The sequence below is a fragment of the Antedon bifida genome, chromosome 3 (genome assembly GCF_963402885.1).
Source record: "Antedon bifida chromosome 3, ecAntBifi1.1, whole genome shotgun sequence".
Lineage (NCBI taxonomy): Eukaryota > Metazoa > Echinodermata > Crinoidea > Comatulida > Antedonidae > Antedon > Antedon bifida.
Genome location: NC_136228.1, coordinates 7,996,559 through 8,024,477, shown reverse-complemented (window position 1 = coordinate 8,024,477; position 27,919 = coordinate 7,996,559). Strand labels below are relative to the sequence as shown.

Here is a 27,919-nt window from a genome sequence, read left to right as displayed (position 1 = left end):
GTTTCAATGCGGTGAACCTGTTGTTCGAGACGTGCTGCTTACTTTTTCAAAGTTCACTTTCCTGCATCCAAAATCTTTCTACAGCTGATTAAAGTAACACATGTCTGGTAAGTCATATGTATGAATTAAAATTGGTTGTTTAGGAAGGTTTTTTGTAGACATTTAAGATTGTTTATCATTGTTTGAGCTAGGCTAGGCCTACCTGCACCTTTTGTGTTCGGCAAGGACAGTGCAGTGTGGGATCCGAAATTGAGGCACTGCATGTGCTGTAGGCCTAGGCTACATTAGTCAGTTCGTGCCCTACAAACAAGTACAACAGACAGAGTATTATATTGCGTATATAAAGTATGCTATGGGTGTATTTCGCTTCCCTACAATAGGCTAGTCTAGATTAAGCCTTAATTTAATTATCTAAGCCTATTAATCTAGCCTAGCTAGGCCTATATTTTATATAGCCTACTAACTAAACTTGTAAGTTGTTGAGTAGGCCTCCTAGTTAGGCCTAGACCTATACTGTAGTGTAGGAGTTGCAGTAGGCCTACTCTAGTACTATCTCAGCCTAGGCTAGTACTAGCTAGGTAGTAATTTCGGTAATGTAGTAGAGAGTAATACCAGTAGTACTAGCCTAGTAGTTACAAACATTGTAATTGTTTATTTGCATAGCACCACCAAAACCAGAACCCCCTGTTATAGGGAAAGTAACCCATCATAGCATTGAGCTGTATTGGGATAAGGCAGGAACTACAGACAATGTGACGAAGGGAGATGGCCGTTTACGATTTACAATTCAAGAAGAGGACAGAACAGGTGGCTGGGGAAATGTTTACACGTAAGTATTTTTATTAATATAGTTGTGGTGGGTGTAGGCTGACAGGGTCACCACCAGTTTACTGTAAATGTCTTCAACCGCCACCCACACTATCTAACCTTCTTGTAATGTATGTAGTACATACCTGTTTATTTATTTAAATTGTTAAAACACTTTATAGATAGGAAATTGGTGCAGTATAAATTTCCTATTCATTATTTTTGTTAAACTGTAGAGCATAATAAATGTTGTGTCTTGGGGGAAACATTTATTTGATTTAAATGAAGTCTAAAATATTTAACGGCATCATAGATTCTTTGATTCAAGTTAAGTCATTTGAGATCATTTATATTTTTATAAATGTTCTAATTGATAGATTATGTAAAATGAAATATTAATGGTTTTGTAACTGATTTTGATGTTGAACGATACAACATTTAAAAAGGTCAGAATTTACAATACTGTAGTGGAAATACGAATCTGCAAACCAATTATTTTTAATTTAACTATTTGAATGTTAAATTGGTACTTTCAATTACATTCTTCAAAGTTAATTATTGCAAGCACCAAATGAGTATAGACTTAAATGTATTGAGATTAATAAACAGGTATAAATTACAGTCAAGATTGGAATCTAATAACAGCCTCACAAAAACTTGATCAACAAGTGACTTATTATGCTATACCACAAGGCCAATCAATGTGTCACTTATTGAAAAACAAGCATCATGTATTGATTTCTATCCAAAATTGATTTAACACTGAGGTTGCTGTGTCAAAGTTAAAAAGAAATTTTGTTTTAATTAAAATCCTTAAATAGAAATGGCACGCACATAGTACAATGAATACAATTATAGGATTACTTACATCAACATCTTAAAGAACCTCACTCTCACGCTCTTATGAAACTTGAGTGTACAATAAACCTAATTAAAGAATACAAGCTATTTTCACTACAGTAATAGTACAGGAAAACTATGAAATATGGTTGAAAAAATTGCAACAGAATTTATTTCACCACAATGCATTTCTATAAGGTCCCTATATGAACATACTAAAAGTCTAGAAAAATCCAGGTTGGGGAAATAGGTTTTTTTAAACAAAATGGCATAGGACTACGGTGTCTAATAAATCAGTTCATTTACATTTGTACTTAATTAGATGTTTTTGCCCTACTCTGACGTACTTTATACTAAGTACATTTGAGAATACTTGCGAAAAAATTCGCAAGTAGTTCTCGGGTGGGACTCGAACCCACGACCTCCAGATCACTAGCCTGGCGTTCATACCTCTAGACCACCGAGCTTGCGCTGATGGCTAGTGGTTAGATTCGAGCCCAAGTAAGCAGCGGGTACTGCACCAACAGGATTGTAATTGTAGTTTTGCGTCAGGGAGTTGAGTAATTAGATGTTTTTGCCCTACTCTGACGTAATTTGTACTTTATACTAAGTACATTTGAGAATACTTGCAAAAAAATTCGCAAGTAGTTCTCGGGTGGGACTCGAACCCACGACCTCCAGATCACTAGCCTGGCGTTCAAACCTCTAGACCACCGAGCTTGCGCTGATGGCTAGTGGTTAGATTCGAGCCCACGTAAGCAGCGGGTACTGAACCAACATGATTGTAATTGTAGTTTTGCGTCAGGGAGTTGAGTAATTAGATGTTTTTGCCCTACTCTGACGTAATTTGTACTTTATACTAAGTACATTTGAGAATACTTGCGAAAAAATTTGCAAGTAGTTCTCGGGTGGGACTCGAACCCACGACCTCCAGATCACTAGCCTGGCGTTCATACCTCTAGACCACCGAGCTTGCGCTGATGGCTAGTGGTTAGATTCGAGCCCAAGTAAGCAGCGGGTACTGCACCAACATGATTGTAATTGTAGTTTTTGCGTCAGGGAGTTGAGTAATTAGATGTTTTTGCCCTACTCTGACGTAATTTGTACTTTATACTAAGTACATTTGAGAATTTTTCGCAAGTATTCTCAAATGTACTTAGTATAAAGTACAAATTACGTCAGAGTAGGGCAAAAACATCTAATTACTCAACTCCCTGACGCAAAACTACAATTACATTTGTACTGCTATAACAATATATTACAACATTGGTGGTGCCAGTGGAGAGGGGTATAGGGATGGGTGAGGAAAGTCTGTCCGCCCCCCCCCCCCCCACCCCCTCTCCCCAATGGGGAGGATTGGCCATTTCCGGGAGTAGACAATGTATTTCCTAATATAAAACAATATCCCATTGAGTGCTGTTTCAAGGAATATCATTTTAAAAGTGACTAAAACTACCCTTTACTGGTATAATATTGTCGGAAATTCCAGGGGTTTTTCCTATGATGGCCCAGCCAATTGATGCTAGCTGTGCGCGCACACTCCCCCCCCCCCCCCCCCCCACCCCACACCCCTCCCACTCATCGGGAAAAATCCTTGCGCCATTACTTGACTACAATCTATTACCGTATTTATTCGGATAAACGCTCCCCATAAGGACATCATTTTGAATAACCAACCCCACCACATCCCACCCTCCACCCCCCATCGGACATCATTTTGAATGTATCACGACGATTACATTCCCCCGCTACCCTCCTTAACAATCAGCCACCAAGGGCATTTATTCAAATAAACACGGTCATTTCACTTTCATCTTGTCAGTATCTCATCCTCCATCTATTGGTGGGGAATTGAGCATGTGCTGATGCCGTGGCATTCTTAAAAAATAGTGGAGCAGCAGTCCAAACCATATATTCTGCAACTGCAATTCATTTTACTACAACCTTAATTACAGGTACATCTAATCAACTTTAATAGTTTCTCTGGTGCTGGTAGTAAATTTGTCATCAATAGACACATCATGCCATCTGTAACTTTCCATCCCCAGTCTGTGGGTTGAAGAGTATTTCCTATTCACTGCTTTACCTGGTAATAAAGACTCACGAAATAAAATTTTACAGCATTTTGAGGGAATAGATTTTTTTTAACTGACATTTTTCTTTTTGCAACTTTCTCAAAGAAAAGTAGGCTGTCTAAAGTCTCCATTGACTTCCCTCCATATATAGCTACCAATGCCAAATTCCTCTGATGCAATGTTTTCTTCGTCTTTTTTTTTAAAACTGTTTGGTTTACAGAATTTGTCATACTACTCCAACTGTGATGTGATGATTTTTTAAAACCAACACCTTTTCTTAAACCAAATTTACTTACATACAGTCCATAATTATAGTCATAAAAACACAAGAGTTTACTTTGCCTTCACATAACGTAACAAACATACATGGTACATAATAAATGTCTTGAAATGTTGCTGTTTCGGCCCAAGAGGTTTGATGTAGCAGTGCTCCCCATTGATAACATACAGAGAGCAGTGAGATGAGTAGTCTAGCAGTCAGTAGAGGGCTGCAGGAAAAGTACAAGGTTCTTTTTCAACAAATTATGCATGTGTATGACTGTCTCTCATAGCCATCAATGATGAAATAGTATATGTGAGAGAATGTGGACTGCTTCTCTATTGATGAATATGGCTGATTTTGACCCATAGTGTAATAATAATATGTTCTTTTCTCTTTAAAATTAATATTCTGTCACGGTTGCTTCATTCATTGATTTAATACCGTATGTTTTCTACGGGGGAGCCTTGTGAATGCATGTAAAGTCTTTCCTTGGTATGAAGCTTTATAAAAATTAATTTGCTTTTTATACATGGAATCCAGGGATGTGATACTACATCCCATCTATTTGGTATAGGAAAAAGTCTTAAAGAATGCACATGCAGTAGTATGCTTACAAACTCTGTAAAACCAAACGTCCCAAAAAAAAAGAAATCATCGCATCAGGTAAATTGGCATTGGTAGCTATATACTATAGGAATATACGTTCTGGAAGAAAGTAGCAAAAAGCAAAACAGCACTTGAAATAAAATCTATTCCCCCAACAACAAATGCTGCAAATATGTCATTCCCTGCATGTCTATTACCATGGTACAGCAGTGGATAGAAAATACTCTTCAACCCACAGACTGGGGGATGGAAAGTTACAAATGGTGTGATGTGTCCATTGATGACAAATTTACCCCCAGTACCACTGTTTGTGAAGAATACCACGGCATCAGCACATGCTCAATTCCTACCTATAGACAAACGATGATAACCAGACAATGAAAATGAATGGATTAATAGATTGTATAATTGTATTGTTGTGACAGTACAAATGTAAATGAACTGTTTTATTAGACACCGTAATCCTGCATTATAATGCATAGGACTACGTTGTCTATTATTATAACCGTGGTGATATCTTGATACTTAAATGTGTGTTTTGCTGCCAAATAGCACTTAAATTAATATGTATATTGCAGTTTAAATGTTTGACACTAAAGAAATATAAAAAGCATTATAAAAACTGCTATCCAGTGGTAATTAGATATACAATATATGTTTTTTGTTCATTTTTAGACATTTTTCGCCATTGGCGGCCATTTTGTTTAAAAAAACCTATTTCCCCTACCTGGATTTTTCTAGACTTTTAGTATGTTCAAAAAGGGACCTTATAGAAATGCATTGTGGTGAAAAAAATTCTGTTGCAATTTTTTCAACCTTTTACTGATTCTGAGCTTATCGTTCCTGTACTATAACTACTGTACTTGTTCCCACATTGATATCACCTCAAATATTCTCTAAAACATTCTCTTACTTATTATACTAGCATTCATGATTTTCTATTATTGCCTCACTGCTCATTTCATCATTAAATACTGCAGAAATGGTTTTCTCTACTCCTGGACAATGGAGAGATTGTCTAGAATTTTAATTTAATATGCTAGGCTTAAATTATTTGATTAGTTTTAGCATAAAAAGTAAAATTTATTACTTTGTTGGTAATTCAAGGTTTCTCTGATTTTAACATTTTTTACATATTTTTTTTATACAAGATGATAAATGGATTATTGGTATTTTAATATATATATATGACAAAATTATTCTACCGCAGTTTACTACATTTTTTTTACTACAATACAATAACATATTATTATGTTATCCATTAGCATGCATATGTACCTTGTTTTAATTTGTTTGTAGAAGTTTATGAGGTAGTCACTGTAATAAACAGTGTGTATACTTATCAAAAAAAGCTTGCTAAAAATATTAAACAACATTTAGTTACTACAGTAACTGCAGTACCATTGTTTTGACAGTCTTGACATAGTCTCCGGTGAAACAAAAAAATAATGTAATTTTTAATGACCTTTTGTTTGCAATGTTTTGTATTTTATATGCGATATTTTATGTTCAACTTTATATAATGAATTTGAATGATAATAAAGTTCAAGAGTTGATCACTAAAAATATAACATTGACTGTTCCCTATGTAGATGTGGTCCTTGCGTGTGGAATAAATTACCACAAATATTATTATTTTGTTAATAGTCATGTTTTTTTACTGAAATGATAAATGTTATTGCCAATAATTGTTTATCAAGAAATTCACCATTTTTTATGAAAAGAAACAAATTAAGTTTTCACAATTATTTTTACAATAACAACACATAATCTACTGTGTTTACCTGGTTGCTATGGATATTCCTGTTTTCAATATCTCCCTCTGATTCTATTAATAAATCTTACAATAAATTTACAAAGCAATTTATTCTCTGACGGATGACAAAGAACCGCTTATAGATTTGTTTTTTGTTCTGAATACATCTTTATTGTAAAATTACAATTCCTTTCTGTATTGTTGTTTCATTGTTCTTTTCCATCTGATCGCATTAAATTTATTTTTGTTACTAGCTCTTCTTTGTGGTATTATATACCTGAAAAACACCTGATAGTACACTTGATGTATTTAATTGTAATGGATGATTTGTTTGATATTTAAAGTAATTTCCTCATTCCAGATTCATTCTAATACTGTACAAATAGTCAGACAAAATATGGATTCTTAAATTTAACATCTATTATGAATTTAATTTAATAATTTTGCATACAGTCTATTTAATAAAATATAAAAACCAGTACTGTAGGCCTACAATAGATTAAAAATTGATTTCGAGAGTTTTACCATAGGTTTTACCAAAATTTAACTTGAATGTCATGAACTCGTGCCTGGAGATTGCCCGAGTTACACGTTCTGATTGGGATTTTTAGGCAATATAGTTTTCCAAGACCACGATAAGTTCTTCTGGACAGGCAGTGATCGGTAAAACTAACCATTGGTCTTGGTTAAATTAACCCTGAGACAATTGTATTTGTAGCCAATGTTCGGATTGACCTTTTCTTGATCAATTTAGCTGGCGAGTTGTTTAATTTGACCAAATTAAGTCCAGTGCGATCGTCGAGGCTGAAGTATGGTATTAAATGATCCAAATGTTACCATGAAGTAAGTAGACTGCCATAACAAATATTGTAACATGATTTGTTAATTAAAATTAAGTATGACAAGTTGTCTTGTGTAAAACTGTAGTGGAGCTGTAGCTTGCCTTCCAATCCCAGGGTCCAGGGTTCAATCCTGACCTAATGACAGAGCTAATAGTTGCCCAGATTCAGCCAATTACTCGCCAATACAAAGCTATGTATTTTAGATGCCAAAGAGTCAACTAGAGTTTAAATATAAAATACATTCATGATTTGGAATTATTTCTGGAATTTACAGATATTCAAGAAAATGATCTTCAGGGTTAATGTGGTACATTAAAAGTAGATCATTCATGTTGTTAAATGTATTTATAAGTCTTTCAATGCCGTCATGTCTGAATGATAAGTGTAAACACATTTGTTATTACATTCCTTCATTTTGATGTTAAATCTATGAATGATACACTATGGTCAGAAATTGTGTATTTAGAGTTGCATCCCTTTCTCATACATTTCTGTCCTGTTTTATCATTGCAATCAGTGGCGTAACGGCTATGATCGCACACTGGCTAAACCAAGCGGCCCCGGAGCTTATGGGGGCCCTTAGCAGTGCCCAGAGGAAAAAACAGGCATTAAAATATGTAGAAAAAGGCTAAAAACCCCCGAGGCCTCCAGCGTTGGAGGGCCACTTAGGGTTCCTAATCCAGGGGCCTCTGTGTTACGCCACTGCAATATGTAATCCACATACCGTATGAAGACCATTGGATCGATTAGTATTACTATTATCAATCTAAATTTAGTACAAAACTGTTGTTGTGCTTCATATTGTCTGAATAATAATAATAATAATGATTTTCATCAATTCGTGTCCATTTTATGAGCACTACAAGTTGCTTAATCACACAAATCAATATTGACAAGATGTATTTAAGTCTGCTTATCTATACAATTACCTAATTCTGTCCTGCACTAAGTCAATTTGACCTACTTATATTATTATTCTTAAACTTTCCTACTACACTTTACCAGAACCTTTAAGTACATGCTTACTCTACTCTTCACTGTTTAACTATAAGCCTCTCTAAGCAGGTTTGCACTCAGTTTGCCCAAGATAGGTTAGCCATTAGTCAGAAAGTAGTTGAGAGATGTATTAAGGGAAGATTCGTTTAATATTCCTCACAATATTCAAAGAATAATAAGTATTGCCTACAAGTCCACGGTCATTAATATTAAGGGAGGTATAAAAATAACTGTTTATTTTTATACCTCCCTGGTATTATGAAATGCCTCAGCACTATCCAATAAAAAAGAAGGATGTGATTGCAAACGCTTTTATATAAATAATACAATAAACAAAGAGGAACATTATTGGAAGACTTTCACATTGTTAAATATCTTTAATTAATATAAGTGTCCACTAAATGAGTGTTGGCAATAGTCTTAAAACATTTATTTCCCTTCATGCATGTCATAGGGGCTAGCTCATTGTTGTTTATGTGAATAGTTAGTTTCACATTCAAACACATTCAGCTTCATATTCCATTTTGGACTTATATCATCAAAGTTCAATCAATCTTACAAAAAGATTGAAACTATCAATGAAATCCTTGGTGTATTGAATACCTTCACATGTGCATTCAGCAGCGGGCAACAACAATATCGGGTTTTTGGCCTTAACTTGTACATACTGTACTTTTACAAATCTCACTCTCTTTGCCAATTAATGTTTTTTAAGCTATGTAGTACTAGTATGTTTTAAAAAAGTTAGTCATTTCATTATTTTCAAGTCATGGAAAACTTGAAATAAGCCAACACAAAGTCAACTAACTTAAATTTCACTAATTTATGTGAAATTGTTCCCAAAGTTACCTAGCCCATTGCCTCTAAACTCAATAAATTAACATAATCTGTATTATCTTCCTTGTACCCATTTTACCTCCTTGGTGAATACAAAATACATCAACAGAACATTGAGCTCTGTCTACAAACTTTATGTGACACAAAATGTGATTTGCTCAAATATGGACACAATGATGTCATATCACTACCATATTATTTGGGCACATCACACTTTTTTTGTCAAACTAGTTTGATAGTGTAGACATAGCTTTAGAATGTTTCATCCTTTTGTAACATGGAGTAATGAATGTCAAACCAAGTTCATAGGTCAAATATGCACAGCAGAAGTGAAAACACATTTTAAATTGATAAAATGATTTATTGCATTATTTTGACTCAAACTTAAATTTACAATGTGTTAACAATTTTTTATAATACCAACAGGTAAGTTATATAACTTTGTGATTTATTAATGTTTTGATTAAAGCTTTCGAATCAATAAATCACATTAATGTAACAATTATTATACTTACAAATGAACGTAAAGTCATAAATCACATTTTTAAGACCACCAAACATAATTTTAAACACTAACAATCAACAACTTGTTAACCACAAATAACCAAAAGGTTGTGACTTAAATTTTTTAAATATAAAACATAAGTACATACTATCATGAATCTATACTGAATGCATACTTTGTAGTAAATAACATTCTCTAGGTGGTTTTGCAGTCTCTTAAACATTTTAAATGTGAGATTGATAATTGGAATGCCACCATGTTCATTTGTGCCTAGCTTAGTATGTCTGTCATTACAAAATATATTAAGGTGTTGGTAAAAGATAATGGTATAAACTAAGATTAAATGCTTTCTCATGCCAATCTTATTATTTATTTGGACATTTATTGGTCACTTATATTTCAAATACTGTAACTATAGTTAGCTGAACTTTATGATTTTCATTTTTAATTACAAACATTTATTTATTTTTTTCAGAGGCTATGCAAAGAGAACTGTGATCAGTTCTCTGGAGGCTACATCTCTTTATCGTTACCGACTACGTGTTACCAATGATCACGGGTCTAGTGAGTTTAGTCCGGTAGTCACAGTCTCAACAACAAGTAAGTCTTCACTTACTTTTTGTTACATCTACATAATCTTTTTAGATTAAATTTGTTATAGTATTAATCCGAAATGATATCGCATATCACAAATTATATATTTATTTCATACGCATCCAACAGCGAGCAACTTGCCAATTACAGGATGGATAAACTATTTTATAATTTATTGGTGGTTATTATATTTTATCATATTTTTATTTTAAAATACATTTTATATTTAGGTATTAAAAAGTGTACAAAATAGCAGGCAGTCAAAGGCTGACAAATTCTGATTAAAAAATACAACAGTTCCATACCATTTTTTAAAATGCTAATTTAAACACCCATATTTGGGAGTAATTTTCATATAAAATGGAGAATAGATAAATAGATAGAACCAATACATTCTGTTATTTCTGAATCATTACAGAAGACTAGCTTGTTACTCATTAAGTTATCGTTAATAGGGAAGTCTGAATGAAAAGAACAGTATCATACAAAAGCTGTTAGTCGTTAAATATCGTAATAGGGAGCTTTCGATTTGCAATGACCTACGACCTACGCATTAATGCATCGTCAATCATCATCTGGACCTAGAAACCATCCAAACCTCCCGGAATAAGCACAATGAATTATAGCATGTTGTCCTTAAGTCGTTGGTCATCTCAAACCGATAGCTCCCTATAATTTCCATTTAGGCTTTTATTTATGCAATCATTTCTGAGAAATCAAAATGTTGAATGTATTTTCAGAGGAGCCATTGACTGCTGATCACCTTCATAGAGCCATCTTGTTGACTGTTGATATAGACAAGGTAATTGCTGTGTTAGAAACCGGTGAAGTCTGGGTAGATACACCTGATAAGTTTGGATTCACACCTTTGATGAACGCTGCACAGAAAGGACACAAAGAGTAAGACATACAGTAGTAATTTTTGTTAATATTAATGATATTTTTAACCAGCTAAACTGAGATTGGCTAAACTGGTTATGCTATGGCATGGGAAGTAGGTATTAACCCAGTAAATTTACAGTATCTACTAATCATAAATAATTTTGCAAAACCATTGGCATTTCATTTCATTTCATTATTTATTCAGTCTATTTCAGTATATACATAACAAACAAAAACTGAAATTGGGGAGACCAGGGTCAACCTAAGTGAACTTAATCACTGTAGCTGAGCCGGTTGACCCAACCCCACAGTCAGTTTACATATAAAAGACATAAAGACAAAATACAGTTACAGCGAATCAAAATGAATGTGAACTTTTCTAATGAAGGCTGATGGGCTTTCTAAGACTGCAGCATAAATTAGTAAAACCATAAAGTTTAATCATCAACATCTTTTTATACTGTGCAGAACCTGTAGTCACACATGGGTTGCTCACATTTATGGAGACCTACTAGATAATTAGTAATAGATGATTAGGAATCCTGTCTCTGCTTCGTTTTGTGTGATGTTTTCTTCTTCTTTCTTCGTCCACGTTTTTTATATTGTATTTTTATGGAGACAAAAATAAATGAAATGAAATTTATGTAGCTGAGCTTCCTAATTTCTTCCTTAAATCTGTTCCTCATTATTTTAAATACAATAAATTGAGAGATTTTTTCTTTCTACAGTATCGTAAAAGTTTTAATAGAGTATGGAGCTGATGTAAATGCACAAACCAGTAGTGGTAAGGACGCCCTCATGCTAACATGTTTTGTAGGCCACCTTGATGTTGTCAAGATATTGAGACAGCATGGAGCTAAGTGGACAGTGGCTGACAAAGGAGGCTCTACTGCTATACATTGGGCCGTGGACGGTGGTAACACAGAGCTACTACGATGGATGATAAGAGATGGAGCTGATGTACGTAATAAGAGTACAGGGTGTTACCATTTTGTATAAATTATCATCTCCTTCATTGCTGTAGTATAACCTTTATTAGTTTCAAAGTGTAGTAACTACATCTGGAAATAAGGGCTGAGGCCAAGTGACCTAAGGCAGAAAGCAGTGCACTCGGCAATTAACTACCTTTCCAAGTATCATTCTTAGGCTTGGAGAGTAGAGTTGTGGTGGTTAAGCGTTCTATACCTTAAAACACATTTGCCCCAAATAATCTGATATTTAGAATTAATTTTACGTATAAGTATTTTGGACCTCAAAATTGGTGATGGTATGTTGTTAGTATATCTATATTGGTATATCTCCACTATTCAGAGAGTCTATGAGTTGACTGTACCAGGATTATTATCTATCCCAAAACGGCTTCACTATCTGTCTATTCTGACAATAAAACTCCTTTTTTTTCTCTTTTCTGCAGGTATCTGCCAGAGAATCTGTATCAGGGTGGACACCATTAATTCGATGTGCAACAATGGGAGGTAATGTAGATATAGGAAGGGTATTGATAAATGCAGATGCTGATGTCGATGCAAGAGATAGTGATGGGAAAACAGCATTAATGGTAAGATATTGTAAACATCTTTATCAATTATATTTCTTTTTTTTTTGGTATGTTCTTGTATTGATTTTCTGGCAACTAATGTACTAATGTTACAAGATGATTTCTCTTCCAGTAATGTTCCCTTTCAATGTATGTATTTTGCAGCTGTATTTCTATGCATTGATTATTAAATAAATGTTATAAATAAGAATCATGAAAAGTCCTCCCTAATATCAAGAATGATATGATTAAGAGGTGCTTGTGAAAAACAATTTTTTTGACCTAAGACTACTAGAAACTAGGTCAAAGCCATCTATGCCTTCTGTTTATTAGAAATTTAAGGTGTGCAGACATACCTGTACATAATATGTAGTTCAAAGGTGCTCAAATAATATCTAACGCTCTGTCTACACTATTAAACTTTATGTGACAAAAATATATGGACATGATGATGTCATATGACTACCAAATTTAGAAATATCACTACCATATTTGAGCACATCACACTTTTTTGGTCAAACTAGTTTGAAGATTGAAATTACAATACCCATGGAGAAATATTATTTCTCCATGCAATACCTGACCCAACCAAATAGAGAGGGCGCTACAAGTTTATATATATATATATATATATATATATATATAAACAAATCAGGCAAAGAACATTAATTCTAAACCGCCCGGTGATATACTGAAATTTAATTAATTAATTTGAAACGATAAAGATGAGGAAATCTGTGAGAATGAGAAAATATATACACAGTACAATGTTGTCAAATTGAACATATTTAAGTATTGCCTATTTTTGACTAAAATTAATTAAAATTGATTAATGTTTCTGTGTCAATATAAAACGTGTAAGGACAAAAAGATCAATGTTTCAGGTCCATTATGGAACCATTTCCATTTTATTGTCAAAATAGAACATAACAGTACATTAGGCATATTCGACTGTAAAATTTCAGAATTCTGATTTATTTTGTGGATGTGGTAATTTGTTTTTATTTTTCTATTTAGAATGCAACACTTAACGGGCATCAGGCTTTGATAGAACTTCTTGTGTCTCGCGGCGCTGATTTATATATTCAAAACGACCAGGGCAAAACAGCAATACACATGGCGCATTCGTTTGATCGCAAAGTAAGTATTGATCATTTTAGTCGCGGGTATTGAGCCAATAAAGTCCATCAGTAAAACTCTCATCCAGTGAGACAACCTATTTTGTTATTGTAACAGTTGAATGCTGCAGTAGTATCATAAACAAAAATCCAAACCATTCTAATATCTGTATTTACTGTATATCTTTGATGCGATTAGAATCAGTATTGAGTGTTGATCCAATTCCTTTATCGAAATTGAATCTGCAATCAAAACCAACACATATTTCTGCCTTTTTTAATTCTGATACTTTTGTGTATTAAATTTTATCAGATGAAAATGCTTGTACTCAATATGAAACAAAAATGTAATTTATGTATACCTTTTAGTCTGCTGTTTTTGGAGTATAGGATGTAGTCAGAATCTAATGTGCGTAACAAAACCTATTTTCTGTAGTACTGTATTACATATGTCCTGATAACCTTTTGACTCTGTTTTTTTTTAGGTACTATGCTTTAAAGATGTTTTGTCTCCCTGGAAAAAAAAAAATTTTTTTGTTTTGTTGAACAAATTAGTTATTTTCGCTTGTCAAAAAATTGAATCGAAAATTTCCCTGAGAAATTATAATTAAGAAAAAAAATAGTCAAGTTGTTATTTTATCTTACTATAAGTAAAATAATTATTTTTGTTCGTTTTTTTCTACACAAATTAATAGCTTTATTAAAACTGAAAAAATGGCCTGTTCAAAGTATGATTTTATTCATCTGCATTTTTCATTCATTCATCGTTTTGGGGAACAACACATCTTTAACATTTTTTTGTTAATGTTTCAGAGAGTCATCAAATTTTTTGAAGAAATCGAAGCAAAAACAGCTCAAGGTGATGCAAGGTAAATGTTATCAGGGTCAAAGGTTAAAGGTATCGATCATCTCTTCATGTTTCACCTTGAATATAGTATTGAAGAATTTTATGCAATTTGGTGTAAATAGTTATAAAATTGAATCCCTCCGAAAATTAAATAATTCCCTCCATTTTTTACATGCATTCTAACGTTTATATCTTGCTGTATCTTACTATATAAATTATTTAAATTTTTAATTAATTCTGTCCATATTTCATGATACATTTTGTAATTTAAGATATTCTAGCCAATAGAAAGATTTAAGCATTAAATAGTGTCAATGTTTATTAATTCAACTTTTTTTTTAAATTTAGTACAATAATATAGTACATTTTTATTAAATGTAAAACTCATTAGACACCCATTCCGTAGCTCAGATTTGAATACATAACAAAATTGTATAAGTAAGAATGCTATAAATTTATTAAATATAGGATGAATATTTTTTGAAATAGTATTGGCAAAATATGTTTGATAGTCTACTGTGTCACATGATCTGAAATGTATTTGTAATCTAGGTTCGTGTTCTCTGTCTACACTATCAAACTTTTTGTGACAAAAAAAATGTGATGTGCCCATATATGGACATGATGATGTCATATTACTACCATATTTGGGAATATCACTACCATATTTGGGCATATCACTACCATATTTGGGCATATCACTACCATATTTGGGCATATCACTACCATATTTGGGCATATCACTGGTAATGCGTGTAATCTAGGTTCGTATTTTACAAATGTATTATAGTATGTCCTTGAAATATTGATTTTAAAAGATTATAAGATTGTCTTTCATTAAGATTGAGTATTTGAACATTTTATATTTGACATAAAATATATGAATCAGATTTTATTCTTTAAAATGTGACATTAAATAAACATGAATTAATAAAAATGACAAAATTACAATGGCATATGTTCTGAAAAGTTTTGAAATTGGATGGCTGTAAAAGCAAAGTGGTTAGTTTAAAAATGAAAAATTGTTGACGCATTTTGTAACCTTTTTTTCATATTCCTAAACGTTTTTATTTTTAACTAATTTATTCATACACTTATTAATAGAGAAACTCAACAGTTCTTTTTCAGAACTAATATATGTGGTGTACCTCAAAATGTATATTAACATTTGATTTCGCCATGCAAACCTTGAAACAATATACGTATTAATAGTATTTTTAACTCTTTTTTTTTACCACCATAAATAGTTTTAAATAAATATTATTTTATTTTATAAAATGCATAGGTGGATTCAAATTGGTAATGAATATAAATTGTCAGTACTCAGTTTGAAATTGGCTAAAAGACTTTTGAGTTCATAAATACCACGTTTGATAATTTAAATACTTCTGTTATACTTCTGGTATGGTTTTATTTACATTGATGAAATGATATTTTAATAAAATAATACAGTAATTTTATTTAGATATTTGGACACTATCTGAAATACAAAACACTTGGAATGGTATTTTATTTTTATATATATATATATATTACTGCATTAATTTATGTTTTTTTATATATGATTTATTAATATTATAAAATGTGTTCGATGGTAAAATAACTAAAATATATTGGTATTTAAGACAATATGAAGACTATAGGTTACTGTTTGGTGCACAAAAGGAGCTAGGCCTATCTTAAAAGCTGGTTTGTTAATTGTATCCTTTACTTCTGTCCCTACTTATGTGAGATATTTTTATTTTATTAAGTACAGTGCAGTATATACTGAACTAGTAATTTCTTCTAAAGGTCTGTCTGCACTATCAAACTAGTTTGACAAAAAAAGTTTGATGTGCCCAAATACGATAGTGATATGACATCGTTATTTCCATATATGGGCACATCACATTTTTTTGCACATAAAGTTTGATAGTGTAGACAGAGCTTAAGTTAAAGGTACATTTGTAAACAACAAGTCATTAAACATAGTTTCTTTTTTAATACTGTTGAATAATTCAATCAATGTCACAAAAACCCCGTAATAAGGCCACAGTATTTTGCAATAATATTTGTGTATTCCGTTGCATTATTATTATCCATTATTATTATTATTATTATTAAATAGTGAATAAATGTTATCATCGTTCGTGATGAATCAACTTAAGTCTCCGAGTATCAATTTGTAGTTCCAAAAAGTCTGTCATCCTGTCATTACTGCAGTATTTTGATTGTTTTTACTACAGTTTTGATTTTTTGACTCTATTATCAGTAAGCTAATAAGGAAAGACAGTGAAACTGATTCATTTCAGAAATGAATTCACTATCAAACGATTGAAATTCAAATTTAATTGTGATTCCTGTATTTTTAACCTGTTTTAATTTACCTCAGTCTCAACTTAAATGGATAGATCATTACAAAAGTGAGGGAATTTTTTAAATTATTCTTTTTTTTAAGCCTTTCAAGAGAAGAATGCGATCTTTTTATTGGAAACATTTTAATAGTTTTATTTCTTTGTAATGGAATTAGGCTATTTGGATTTTTTCAAAAGAGAAATCGAATATTTGTGATAGCCATTGATACAAATATGAGGAAATTCTGTAATATTACTAAATATAAATTTCACTTCTTGGTATAGAATAATGCTCTTTTAGATGTTTTCAAAAGAAAAATATATTTGTAAATATTTATTTTATATAGACTTCCTGTTGCTATTGACAGTACTGGTACTGTCATTGTTGCAGTATGACTTCTATTTCTAATTTGGTTTAATTTATATTTGAATACAATTCAATTAAATACCAATATTTGTTTTGGGACAACATAGCACCTGGTAATGATATTTTAAAACTTGTCATAAAAAACAGTACTATTGTGAATTACAAACCATTGTCTTTTACGGTACGTAGATTTTCCGATCGTTCTCCTTACTTGTTAAGACAATTGTTGAGAATGAGTCGTGGTCAAAGGACCCGTGGTCAAAGGACCCGTGGTCAAAGTACCCCTTCTAATGCGTTTTATAATAGGTCGTTAACGTGTAGGAATATGACCATGAATTGTTAATGTCTGTGAAGGAACCCACTTCATTTCCACATTCTCCCCCACCCTCCTCTCTCCCTTTTAGGGTTTTGACATGTTCATTATAACTCAACCTGTACAAACAAGATAGTACATATATCATTTATCTATATATATCTCCAAAGGCAAATTACTGATAAAATGACAATGCTGTGGGTATCAGTGGCTGGATCTCAATGGAGATACAACAAAAAAAGCGAAAAGCTAAATCAAAACGATAAGTAAAACAGCCAGAAAAGTTAGCAGAGCTTTCGGGCAACACTAGCCCTTCATCTATATATATATCATTATCATTATTTAATTATATATCATTATCATTATTTAATTATATCATTATCTATATTTTTATAATATTATGAAGCACCAAAACATTAGAAATGATTGATGTAAACAGTGTCAAAACGTATTAATAAATGATTGCAAGTAGGTCTAGAGTAGATTACTGGCGAAGTCCACCCACTCACTGTCGATGATTGTTTTTATTTATACATATATATAATGTTTGATTTATGATTTCTTTTTTTTTTTCATTTCATTTCTGGTTTTATTCATTCTACTCATTGCAATATAATTTATAACATTGAATTGAGAGTAAATTACATATACAAATTGCACAAAAATAAAAAACAGTTAAAAACATTAAATCTAAAATCTTAAAATTTATGATTTGCGTTTACGAAGTGATTCGAAAACGTTTATTTCTCATTAAAGATACAGTATGTGTCCTCCCGCCCTGATAGTGGGACGGGCCTCCTGTAACAAAATACCACAATTTTAATTCCGCCACAGAATGACGCTCCTTGGTGGGAGAGGCATCCTTTACTGCCACACCACAACAAAATACCACAACTTTAATTCCTCCATAAAATAACGCTCCAATTTTAATTCCGCCAGAAAAAGACGTAGTAGGGACCCCTTTAACAAAATGACGTGAAATCAAATAGTTGAACGTAGTCATAACGCGTTCATGCGTTTCAAATACCATATAGAAACTGGTCAGGTTTTGTTTCGTCATGATTTCATATAAAACTGAATCAATCACTACTGTTGACATAAACTTACATTCACAATTGTTGAAAAGTGTGCAAAACCAGTATTTTTTTCGAGGTTCAACGGAATGTACATTTTGTACATTGTTTCGCAACAATAGTGCGACACGCTGCGAACTACTGTATTTGTACACTCATCAAAAGAAGACGAACCGTAGACTACGTTTGTGTAAAAAGTACAGTACAACTATATAGCTGTTATAATGAGGCCTAACTACAGCGTACGGTATGTAATAACATATTTGTATATTTTCTTTTATGTTTAAATTATAAGCTAATAAGGCTTATACCTATAGTAGAACATGTTTGACTTGGAACTTACTTGTGTTAGTACGGTACTTCAATTCAACACGGGATGTGAGCGACAATAGACTTAACTAGTGTAAACATTGGGATATGACGTTTAGGCCTACCATAATACAGAACTAATACTGAAACGATTGGAGGCCTATTTTATATATTATTGTTAGAACTTGGTTAGAAGAATCAATGTGATAGGTGACCTGTTCCTGTTCCATATGTTACGGTGAACTTAACAATCTATAGGCTAGCCTAAAACTTCATATAGTCACTGGGTTGGATACAGGTGGTGTAGACACCTGCATACATTGTGAATTACCAGAGAATTTTGGCATAATTCCGCTTAGCAGGCCTACTATATTTAACATACCCAATTGCCACTCGGTTATCAAACATATGTATCAAAAATTTTAAACACTTTCAATATTGAAAGTAACGTTTTGTCCATAAATACGTAAGTTTTAGATAAATCAGAAATCCATTTTTACGTGTCATTACTTGTAAATGTCAAGACGTTAATTGCTACTATGTGTAATGTTAGACAAGCATATTTGTATCAGTAATTTATCGGTTGCGATTGGCCTATCATCAATGCTATTAGTATGGTATATTGCAAATATTTAGGGCCTTTTAAACGTGAACATCTAGCATTCGTTACCAAAATCAAGAATTAATAGTTGTCGTGTAGAGAATAATGAAATGTAGTTCCCTGAGTTGAATTTCAACTTTCAATATTGCCACTATGTAATGGAATTTCTAAATAAATAATGTGTATCTTACAATTGGCGAGGTACGCCGTGGGGTATCCAACCGAATGAAGTGTAGTAAGTAGGTTCGCGCACAATCAATGGGTTTAGTAACCTTTAAAAAGGAAAAAAATAAATCAATTGCCCCGTTTAGAGAAATCTTTCATTGTAATATTACGTTATATTAGAAGAAATAAGGATACATTCAAGGTGTACTCATTTCCTCAACGGCCTTGTGTTTCTTGTGTATTACAAACGAAACGTAAATATAGTGCCTAATTCAGTTCTAAAAATTCAGGAGTGAAAATGGGAAGGGACGTAATACCAGTCGTTTGTGGGGAGGAGAAAGACACGGGGAAATACGTCGAATTAGTGCTCGCGTTCTCTCGGCTTATCGTCGTAGTACCGGGACTAACATGTACGTATTTCTTTTTAAAAACAGGTATAAAAGGTATTTTTAACTCGCACCTTGATTAGAAGTAAGCACCAAAAAGACTATTATAAAAGGGTACTGTTGACGCACTCGTACAAAAAACCGTACAATTATTATCAGCTTCACGCTTTCTTCCTCACTCAATGACTCAAAAAATAATATATGCACGATGTCTCGCATAATAAACGATAACAAAAAAATAGAATTGGCGTGTTATCTTGTCTCGTGAACATATTTATTCGTCCCCTGGTATTAACATCAAATTGAATTTTTGAATCATATTATTCTTCTAGTTGATCATTATTTATACCAATCTCTATTTCATCTTTTGTCAGAATTCTACTGGGAAATGCTATCAATTATAAATTACATTCTAAACTACTGCTTGTTATTGCTCGTCATATATCAATAATAGTTATAGACATTGTTAAAATGTATTACATTTTTGCAATTATTATGATATCACTATAATTTAAATGGTTAGAACCTTCTTCGTTGTTCTCCATTGATTAAGCGTCATAATCAAGTGATAACCATGACACACAATTGACGCGCTAAAACGCTCAACATTGACACGCGCGTTTGAAATGCATACAATTGACACGCGCGTTCAAATAATGATGATACAACTGTGTGTTAACTGTCTCTTTTTTCATATCTTTTTATATAAGTTTATTACTCAATGGTCTGTTTACTGACACAACGTACTCCTTGCGGTAAAATAATGAGCGGTTGTCGCGTGAATGTGTAATCAATCACCTCTCAAAATGATTCGGGCTGTTTATCATCTATAATTGTTTTCTGGATGTATTTTCACCTGCATTTTGTGAATATTATCGACGGCTAAATCCATTCACATTTTTGACAGGAGTAATGACATTAGCTTGATGTATAATTTAAATTATAAAACCACATTTTCGGAGAATCTAAATGTCAATTTCCTTTTTTTTTATATAGAATAACTATTACATAAACGATTTCATGGTCAGTCATGATGGTGTGTTACCCGTATGTTTATTCAACATTTTGTATATATAAATCGCCAAGTGTATGTAATCAATATAGATCCAAGGTAGTGCGTATTTCTTGAAAGACGTAGTGAAGGTGCCTGGGAGAACCGATGAGGCGTGTTTGGAAGTTGTAGGAGGTGCCTTGGAGAACCGATGAGGCGTGTTAAGAAATTGTGGGAGGTGCCTGAGAGAAATGATGAGGCGTGTTTGGAAGTTGTGGGAGTTGCCTGGGAGAAACGATGAGGCGTGTTTGGAAGTTGTGGGAGGAGTCTGGGAGAACCGATGAGGCGTGTTTGGAAGTTGTGGGAGGTGCCTGGGAGAACCGATGAGGCGTGTTTGGAAGTTGTGGGAGGTGCCTGAGAGAAATGATGAGGCGTGTTTGGAAGTTGTGGGAGGTGCCTGGGAGAACCGATGAGGCGTGTTTGGAAGTTGTGGAAGGTGCCTGGGAGAACCGATGAGGCGTGTTTGGAAGTTGAAATATTTAAGAAAGTAAAAAACATTGAACAAACACACACTTTCTATTGTGATTTAATTTTATAAGTGTAATTCTAGTATATATATAAACCTTTTTTTCAATGCATATAAAAATAATGTAGTAAACAAATATAAAATATTATGGTTCTAATATGGGAGAAAATATAACGTGAGTTTTATGATTAGGCCTATATATCGATTTATTAATATATGGCCTATATATTAATCATCGACATATTCCTGATGCCCATGAAAGCATATACCTGTATTTAAAAAAGGTAAAGACAAGCATAATATCGCTTGTTTCACGTAAGAAGGAAGTGCAAAATAACATCAATCTTGATTTGTTTCCAAGTCATTGTAAGTACATTGAACAAGAATAAGATCACTATGATTTCCTTTGAAAAAAGCAAATATTAAAATTGATCTTGTTTTTCAAAATAATTAGTTGTTATTAGGAAGAACAAGTAATGATATATCTTCGTATAAAAGCTGACTTCTAATTTACTTTTTCTAAAAGATAACAAAGATCAGTGTTATAATTATTGTCTTTATGTTGTTAGTATTCCTTTTATTTGTGTCACTTTAGATTCCAGCTCAAGTATAGCTCTGACACGTGATGAGTGCCAAAATATTTGATCATTTTTTCAGACTTATTTTATTGGTTTATAGCCTTGATTCGATTTGATAACAAAATGTGTTTTTGAAAAATGATGTATATTACGTGACACAACGCCGCATGTGCGTCGTACTTACCCCTTTATCATAAACAATGTAACATATGAGACACTGTATTGAAAATTTGAAGGAAATACAAATATATTTTATACTTCTGGTTAGGGTATATGTATAGGCCTATTGTCTATGATTGAGTCAAGAGTTCATAAAATCTATATTATACTTCCTCTATTTCATATATCCAAACAACAAGGCCATATACATGGCTGCAGTCGCGTGCTCAAGTTAGTGTTTACCGACCGACCGACCGACCGACCAACCGACCGACATAGTGAGCTGTAAAGTCGCGTTGCACGCACGACGCGACTAAAAAAAACAAACAGAAAATTAGTCAACTTAGCAAAGTGCGGAGCGACAGAGGGCGTGCTACTTATTATTTCGGCCCATATTGAATATAAGATAACTCGAGATTTTAATAAGCTTTTGTGACGTCACCAATATATCAATTGTTCTTGAAAATGTATATGTATGGTCTTTTGGTTTATGCCTAAACAAATTCAGGAAGATAACTTGATAGTGAATAATTGGTCAGATGTTTGCCCTCTGACGAAACTTACAAATACACTTAAAGTAATGATGCTGTGGCTAGAATGAGAAATACAAAATAGATAAACTAAAAGCTAAATCAGAAACGAATGCGAAACGAGTGGAACAAGTTGCTTATATAAGTGTACTATTATTATTTGCAGATTGTAAAAACTTTAAAATGGAACCAAGAGTGTGGTTTGCGCACTTCTGGGGAGTGACGAAGTTTCTGGTTATTTGCGCGTTTTACGCTCATGTGGTCAATGGCGATCACTCACCATTTACACGCTATTATAAACCCGGTGACTTCATTTTAGGTGGATTATTTTCCTTTTACCGGGAGGTAAATGGAACTTGTAGTGCGTTAAACACACTACGGCATACCTTCGGCAGAATAGAAGCTATGATTTACGCGATTGAGAAAATCAATAATGACTCAAATATTCTGCAAAATGTGACACTGGGCTACTCGATTTATGACGACTGTGGCCAAGAATCCTTTGGACTGGCTTCATCATTGCATATGTTAGGACTTCACGATACATGTGACGCTCGAACGAATGAGCCACCTATCGTTGGGATAATAGGACCAGAGTACACCAAAGTTACAATAGCGGCTAATCATTTGTTCAGTTTTTACGAAGTTCCTCATATAAGCGCGTCAGCTTCGAGTGACGAGTTAAGTGACAGGACCCGATTTCCGTACTTCTCTCGTCTCGTGCCGTCTGATAATTTTCAAATTGGCGCCATAATTGATATCATTGAGCATTTTAAGTGGAAATACGTGTCGGCAGTCTATTCCAATGAAGATTATGGCGAGCATGGAATTGGCGAGCTTATAGACAGATCTCTTAAAAATGATAAATTTTGTCTTGGAGCAACTGTTGCCATTTCGGAGTCTGCCACAATGTCAGAGGTCGATCGTGCAATTCGACAGATAAGCAGGAGAGCAGACGTTGAGGTTATAGTCCTGTTCTCTTTACCAGAAATCGCACAAAAGTTTCTTGATGGAATGGCGCGTGCAGATCTTATAGGAAATTATACCATGATTTGTAGTGACGCAATCATTGCATTGAGGTCAAATCAAGTATATTTCAACCGGTTGAAAGGAAGTATTCTTATTAACCCATACAGCTCACAAAGGCTGCCCTCTTTCGACAAGCACATAAAAGAAGTTGGCAAAGCTGCCATGGACGATATCAACTCAACTAATAATACGTTCATAAGGGCTCTTGTAAACGGGTGTAATGGACATAATAAAAACAGGAACGAATCAGAAAAAATGTGTGCGGAGTTGAATCAAACGCAATTGAGTGATTATAGTCTGCATACGTGGGCAGCCATTGTCATTGACGCGGTTAACGTTATTGCGCATGCGCTTAATTCTACGCGTTCGGAAAAGACGGACGGAGTAAATCTTTACAATCAGATTCTTAATACCTCATTCTATGGGGAAAGAGGTTTAATAAAATTCATGGAAAACGGTGACTTTCCTGGTAGCTACATCATCGAGAACATTGTGCAAGATGGTGATAAATGCACTTCAAGAGTTGTAGGAAGATGGGATACACAAAATGAAACAAGGTTATCTTTTACTGGTGACGTCCAGTGGCCATTTGACCACGATCCAGTAGCAATATGCAGCCAGCCGTGTCCAGCAGGTATGGTGATGAAGGAGCATGGGGATAACCCTTTGTGTTGCTGGGAATGTTTTGAGTGTCTTGACTACCAAATTACATCCGACAATGGTACGATGTGTTTGGAGTGTCCTGATTTCTACTGGCCCGACACTACCCGGACGAAGTGTGAACTCGTAGATCCAAAGTTTATGCGGATAGGCCACCCTGCTGCAGTATTTTTCATATTGTTATCAACACTCGGCTTAATAATGTCAGTGCTTACTTCAGTTGTGTATATCTACCATCGAAATCACACCCTAATTAAAGCTTCTGGTCGAGAGGTGATGTGTATCATAATGATTGGAGTTGTTCTGTCGTACATCATGGTGTTTTTCTTTGTTTCTGAACCGAAAAATGGAGTTTGCGGAGTCGCACGAGTTGGCCTCATCATGTCGTTCACGTGGACGTATGCACCTCTTCTTGTAAAGGTGTTTAGAATCAATCGCATCTTTCATTCAGCTCAGAAGTCGCCACAGAAACCTAAATACATTGAAACATCTTACCAGATTTTGTTTTCCATTTTCCTAATCAGTTTTCAGGTAAGTTCGTACTTATTACCGTCCGTTTAGGGATATTAGTTTTAGAGATGTTGCGCCCTCTTATTGCTGCGACGCCTGAAAACAATTTTGTTACGTCATAACCTAAAAATTCATGAATGTATAACTTCAGAAAGATAAAATAACATATTTTCATAATATAGTACATTAAAGATACTTTTTTTATTTTTTTTTTGTAGTTGGTTATAAGCATAATGTGGATAACGATTAAAGAACCGGCGGCCGTGAAAGAAAATCCCGTACTATATCAACGTGAAGTAACTCTTCGTTGCAACTTCCAACAAGTAGAAATAATTACGTCATCAATCTACAACATTATTTTGATTGGTCTGTGTTGCTACTACGCCATCAGAACTCGCAAACTACCAGATAACTTCAAAGAAACAAAGTTTATAGGTGTAAGCGTTTACATCACCCTGTCTATCTTCGTCGTGTTCATCCCGTCATACTTCGTAGTGACGGAACCCGTAACGCGTAGTGCAATTCTATGCGGTGCTGTCGTTGGTAACGCGTCAACTACTCTCGTTTGCTTATTCCTGTCAAAGTTATACGCTGTATATTTTATTGTAGATAGGAATTTACCGAGTAAGCGCACGTCGGGCATTCCGGTTGCACACAGCAGTAACACTCCCGTAACTACTGTAGAAAACAGTAGCAATCGGGAGCAAATGTTTGCGGACGTGTCTACAGAAAACGTCTCCGTCATGTGACCACTAATACAATTTTAAGTAATAATTTCGTTAACATCGCCTACATTCCAGCCTAATAAAATCGTGTAATATACAACAGAGTTCGCTGATCTGCGATTATGTTATGTATCTATACATATTAGACATAGATATACTTTATTGTCACATGATACTGTAAATATAAAATTGTACGATTCGGCTCCCCGTACGTTACAGTCGAATTAAAAAATCCATAACATTACTACAGATTAAACACATAATACATATAGGCTAAAAAGGTTATAATATCAAACAGGTTAAAAAACAACTATACATCACAGTTGTTGCTTAAAACTATATTGTTTGAAATATGACTTATAAAATCTTAATTGAGTAATTAGTAAGAATTTTAGAGGATTTTATTTTATATATCTTTTAAATGCATTTTAAAAAATCGAAATGAAAATGTCTTTATTGCTTATACTTTATCATTACGATATTTTATAGGCCCATATTATTATTACAACTGAAATGTTAGATCTATGCTCTATTTAATTATATATTATTTATAAATGTATATAGAAAAGAAATTTATTCTAAAAATGTTAATATTTTTTTTTGGAAGGCGATAAATCCAAGGGAAATGTAGAGTGCGCCGCCTATAGTTTCTCTATTAAATTCAGATTTAGCCACTTGCTTTGGAACATAGGCCTAGTGACAAATGTCAATCTATTGATATATTCAGGATAAAGAGAGGGACAAACTGCACCCTCTGGTCACAATTAAAGAACCATCCCTAACCTAAAATCTATTTTTCGTATAGTTAGTCTCAGCAATTTATTTTTTTTTAACATAATAAGATGCATTGCGTCATAGACGGCTATAGAAAAGCATCTCATATTCTGGTAGAAGATAACAAATGTTCCGGTACATCTCTTAAGCTCTGTCTACACTATCAAACTTTATGTGACCAAAAAAATGTGATGTGCCCATAATATATGGATATGATCACATCACACTTTTTTGTCACATAAAGTTTTGATAGTGTGGACAAAGCTTAAAGTCCAGCATAGTGTGAATGCAGCTTTAATCTAATATTAATCTAGCCATTAATCGAAACGTGACAATAATATACCAGTACATGTTTGAATTGCTTCTTGTTGATTTTGTACAATACATCTTGTCTGATTTCAACATTTCGTATAGAAAAACACACTTTTTAGTGACAAATTGTATTATACCTTAATGGCATCCCCGTTTAACAATACATAGCCTTGTAGAGAGAAGAATAGCTTATTTACTGTCCTCAGAAGATTAACTAACATTCGCGTTAGTAGAAATACATCAACCACAATACAAGAAGATATGAAGTTGGACAATAACATGTTGCGTTCTGATGATAGATGATTTATTTGTCGTATATATGCCTAAGTATCGATTTGATTACATTGGCATTATTATTTTACTTGCAATATAATTTTGACGTATTATAAGAATATATAATTGCTAATACGTCTTATCTTATTAGCATTTATATACAGTACCATAGTTATATTTTTTATTGTTGCATTTGCTTTGTTTTATCGAAGCTGCTTATTGTTTCACACTTAACTTGGACGCAGTGCAATCGCGTACGCGCAACGTGTAATAACCAATCAACAAGTAACAGTTCAGACAATCCTTCGCTTCTGATTGGCCAGATTGCCTGCGTTGGGTGTATGTAATATATGTTCAAGCTTAAACATTGTCAAGCTAACCATTATGAGCATCTGTTCCCAAATAGGAAGGAAGGCCTAACAATAGTTTATTGTTTCAATACTATGTCGGGTTGGTGTTTAGAGTAATTATCAACACTAATAAAGCGAATTACGTCACATTGATAGGTTTGGCCAAGGTAAAACATGGGTAATACATGTACATATTGAAAACACCAAAACACACATTCTGGTAAACGGCATGACTCCTCGATTTTAAGCCTGTTTTCCTGTCGACGTTATTCGACGCTATTGTTAACAGTAATCGACGATCTTCGCTATCGTTATCATTTCAACTTGATCGTTTTCAAACGATCGTCGTTGAACTGTTAACGACCAACGACGATAGCGTCGAATAACGTCGACAGGCTTTTTAGGCCTACTACATCTATTTCAGTTGAAATTTGAAGGTTGAACATAGCCG

The 27,919-nt window shown here is 33.6% G+C and overlaps 2 protein-coding genes and 2 non-coding genes across 5 annotated transcripts; 2 read left to right on the top strand and 2 right to left on the bottom strand.

The window, feature by feature from the left end:
* On the top strand, positions 1-26,692 carry LOC144836796 (uncharacterized). Of its 2 annotated transcripts, XR_013611374.1 has the most exons (9): positions 1-107; positions 664-829; positions 10,002-10,126; positions 10,861-11,020; positions 11,731-11,962; positions 12,417-12,560; positions 13,557-13,679; positions 14,471-16,295; positions 26,683-26,692. XR_013611374.1 is itself a non-coding variant. In XM_078691656.1 (8 exons), the coding sequence occupies exons 1-8, from the start codon at positions 101-103 to the stop codon at positions 14,528-14,530; spliced, it is 1,017 nt and encodes a 338-aa protein (XP_078547782.1). In that variant the 5' UTR covers positions 1-100; the 3' UTR covers positions 14,531-16,643. The 2 variants fall into 2 exon arrangements, 1 of the variants encoding a protein (XP_078547782.1); XM_078691656.1 differs by lacking the exon at positions 26,683-26,692 and having other exon boundaries at positions 14,471-16,643.
* Trnat-agu (transfer RNA threonine (anticodon AGU)) lies at positions 2,040-2,114 on the bottom strand. Its single transcript has one exon. It is a non-coding gene; the product is annotated as a tRNA-Thr (tRNA).
* On the bottom strand, positions 2,546-2,620 carry Trnat-agu (transfer RNA threonine (anticodon AGU)). The gene has a single exon. It is a non-coding gene; the product is annotated as a tRNA-Thr (tRNA).
* On the top strand, positions 23,006-26,877 carry LOC144836784 (metabotropic glutamate receptor-like). Its single transcript, XM_078691637.1, has 2 exons — positions 23,006-25,055; positions 25,253-26,877. Exons 1-2 carry the CDS (start codon positions 23,019-23,021, stop codon positions 25,781-25,783), a joined length of 2,568 nt encoding a protein of 855 aa, XP_078547763.1. The 5' UTR covers positions 23,006-23,018; the 3' UTR covers positions 25,784-26,877.
* The last annotated feature ends 1,042 nt before the right edge of the window (positions 26,878-27,919 follow it).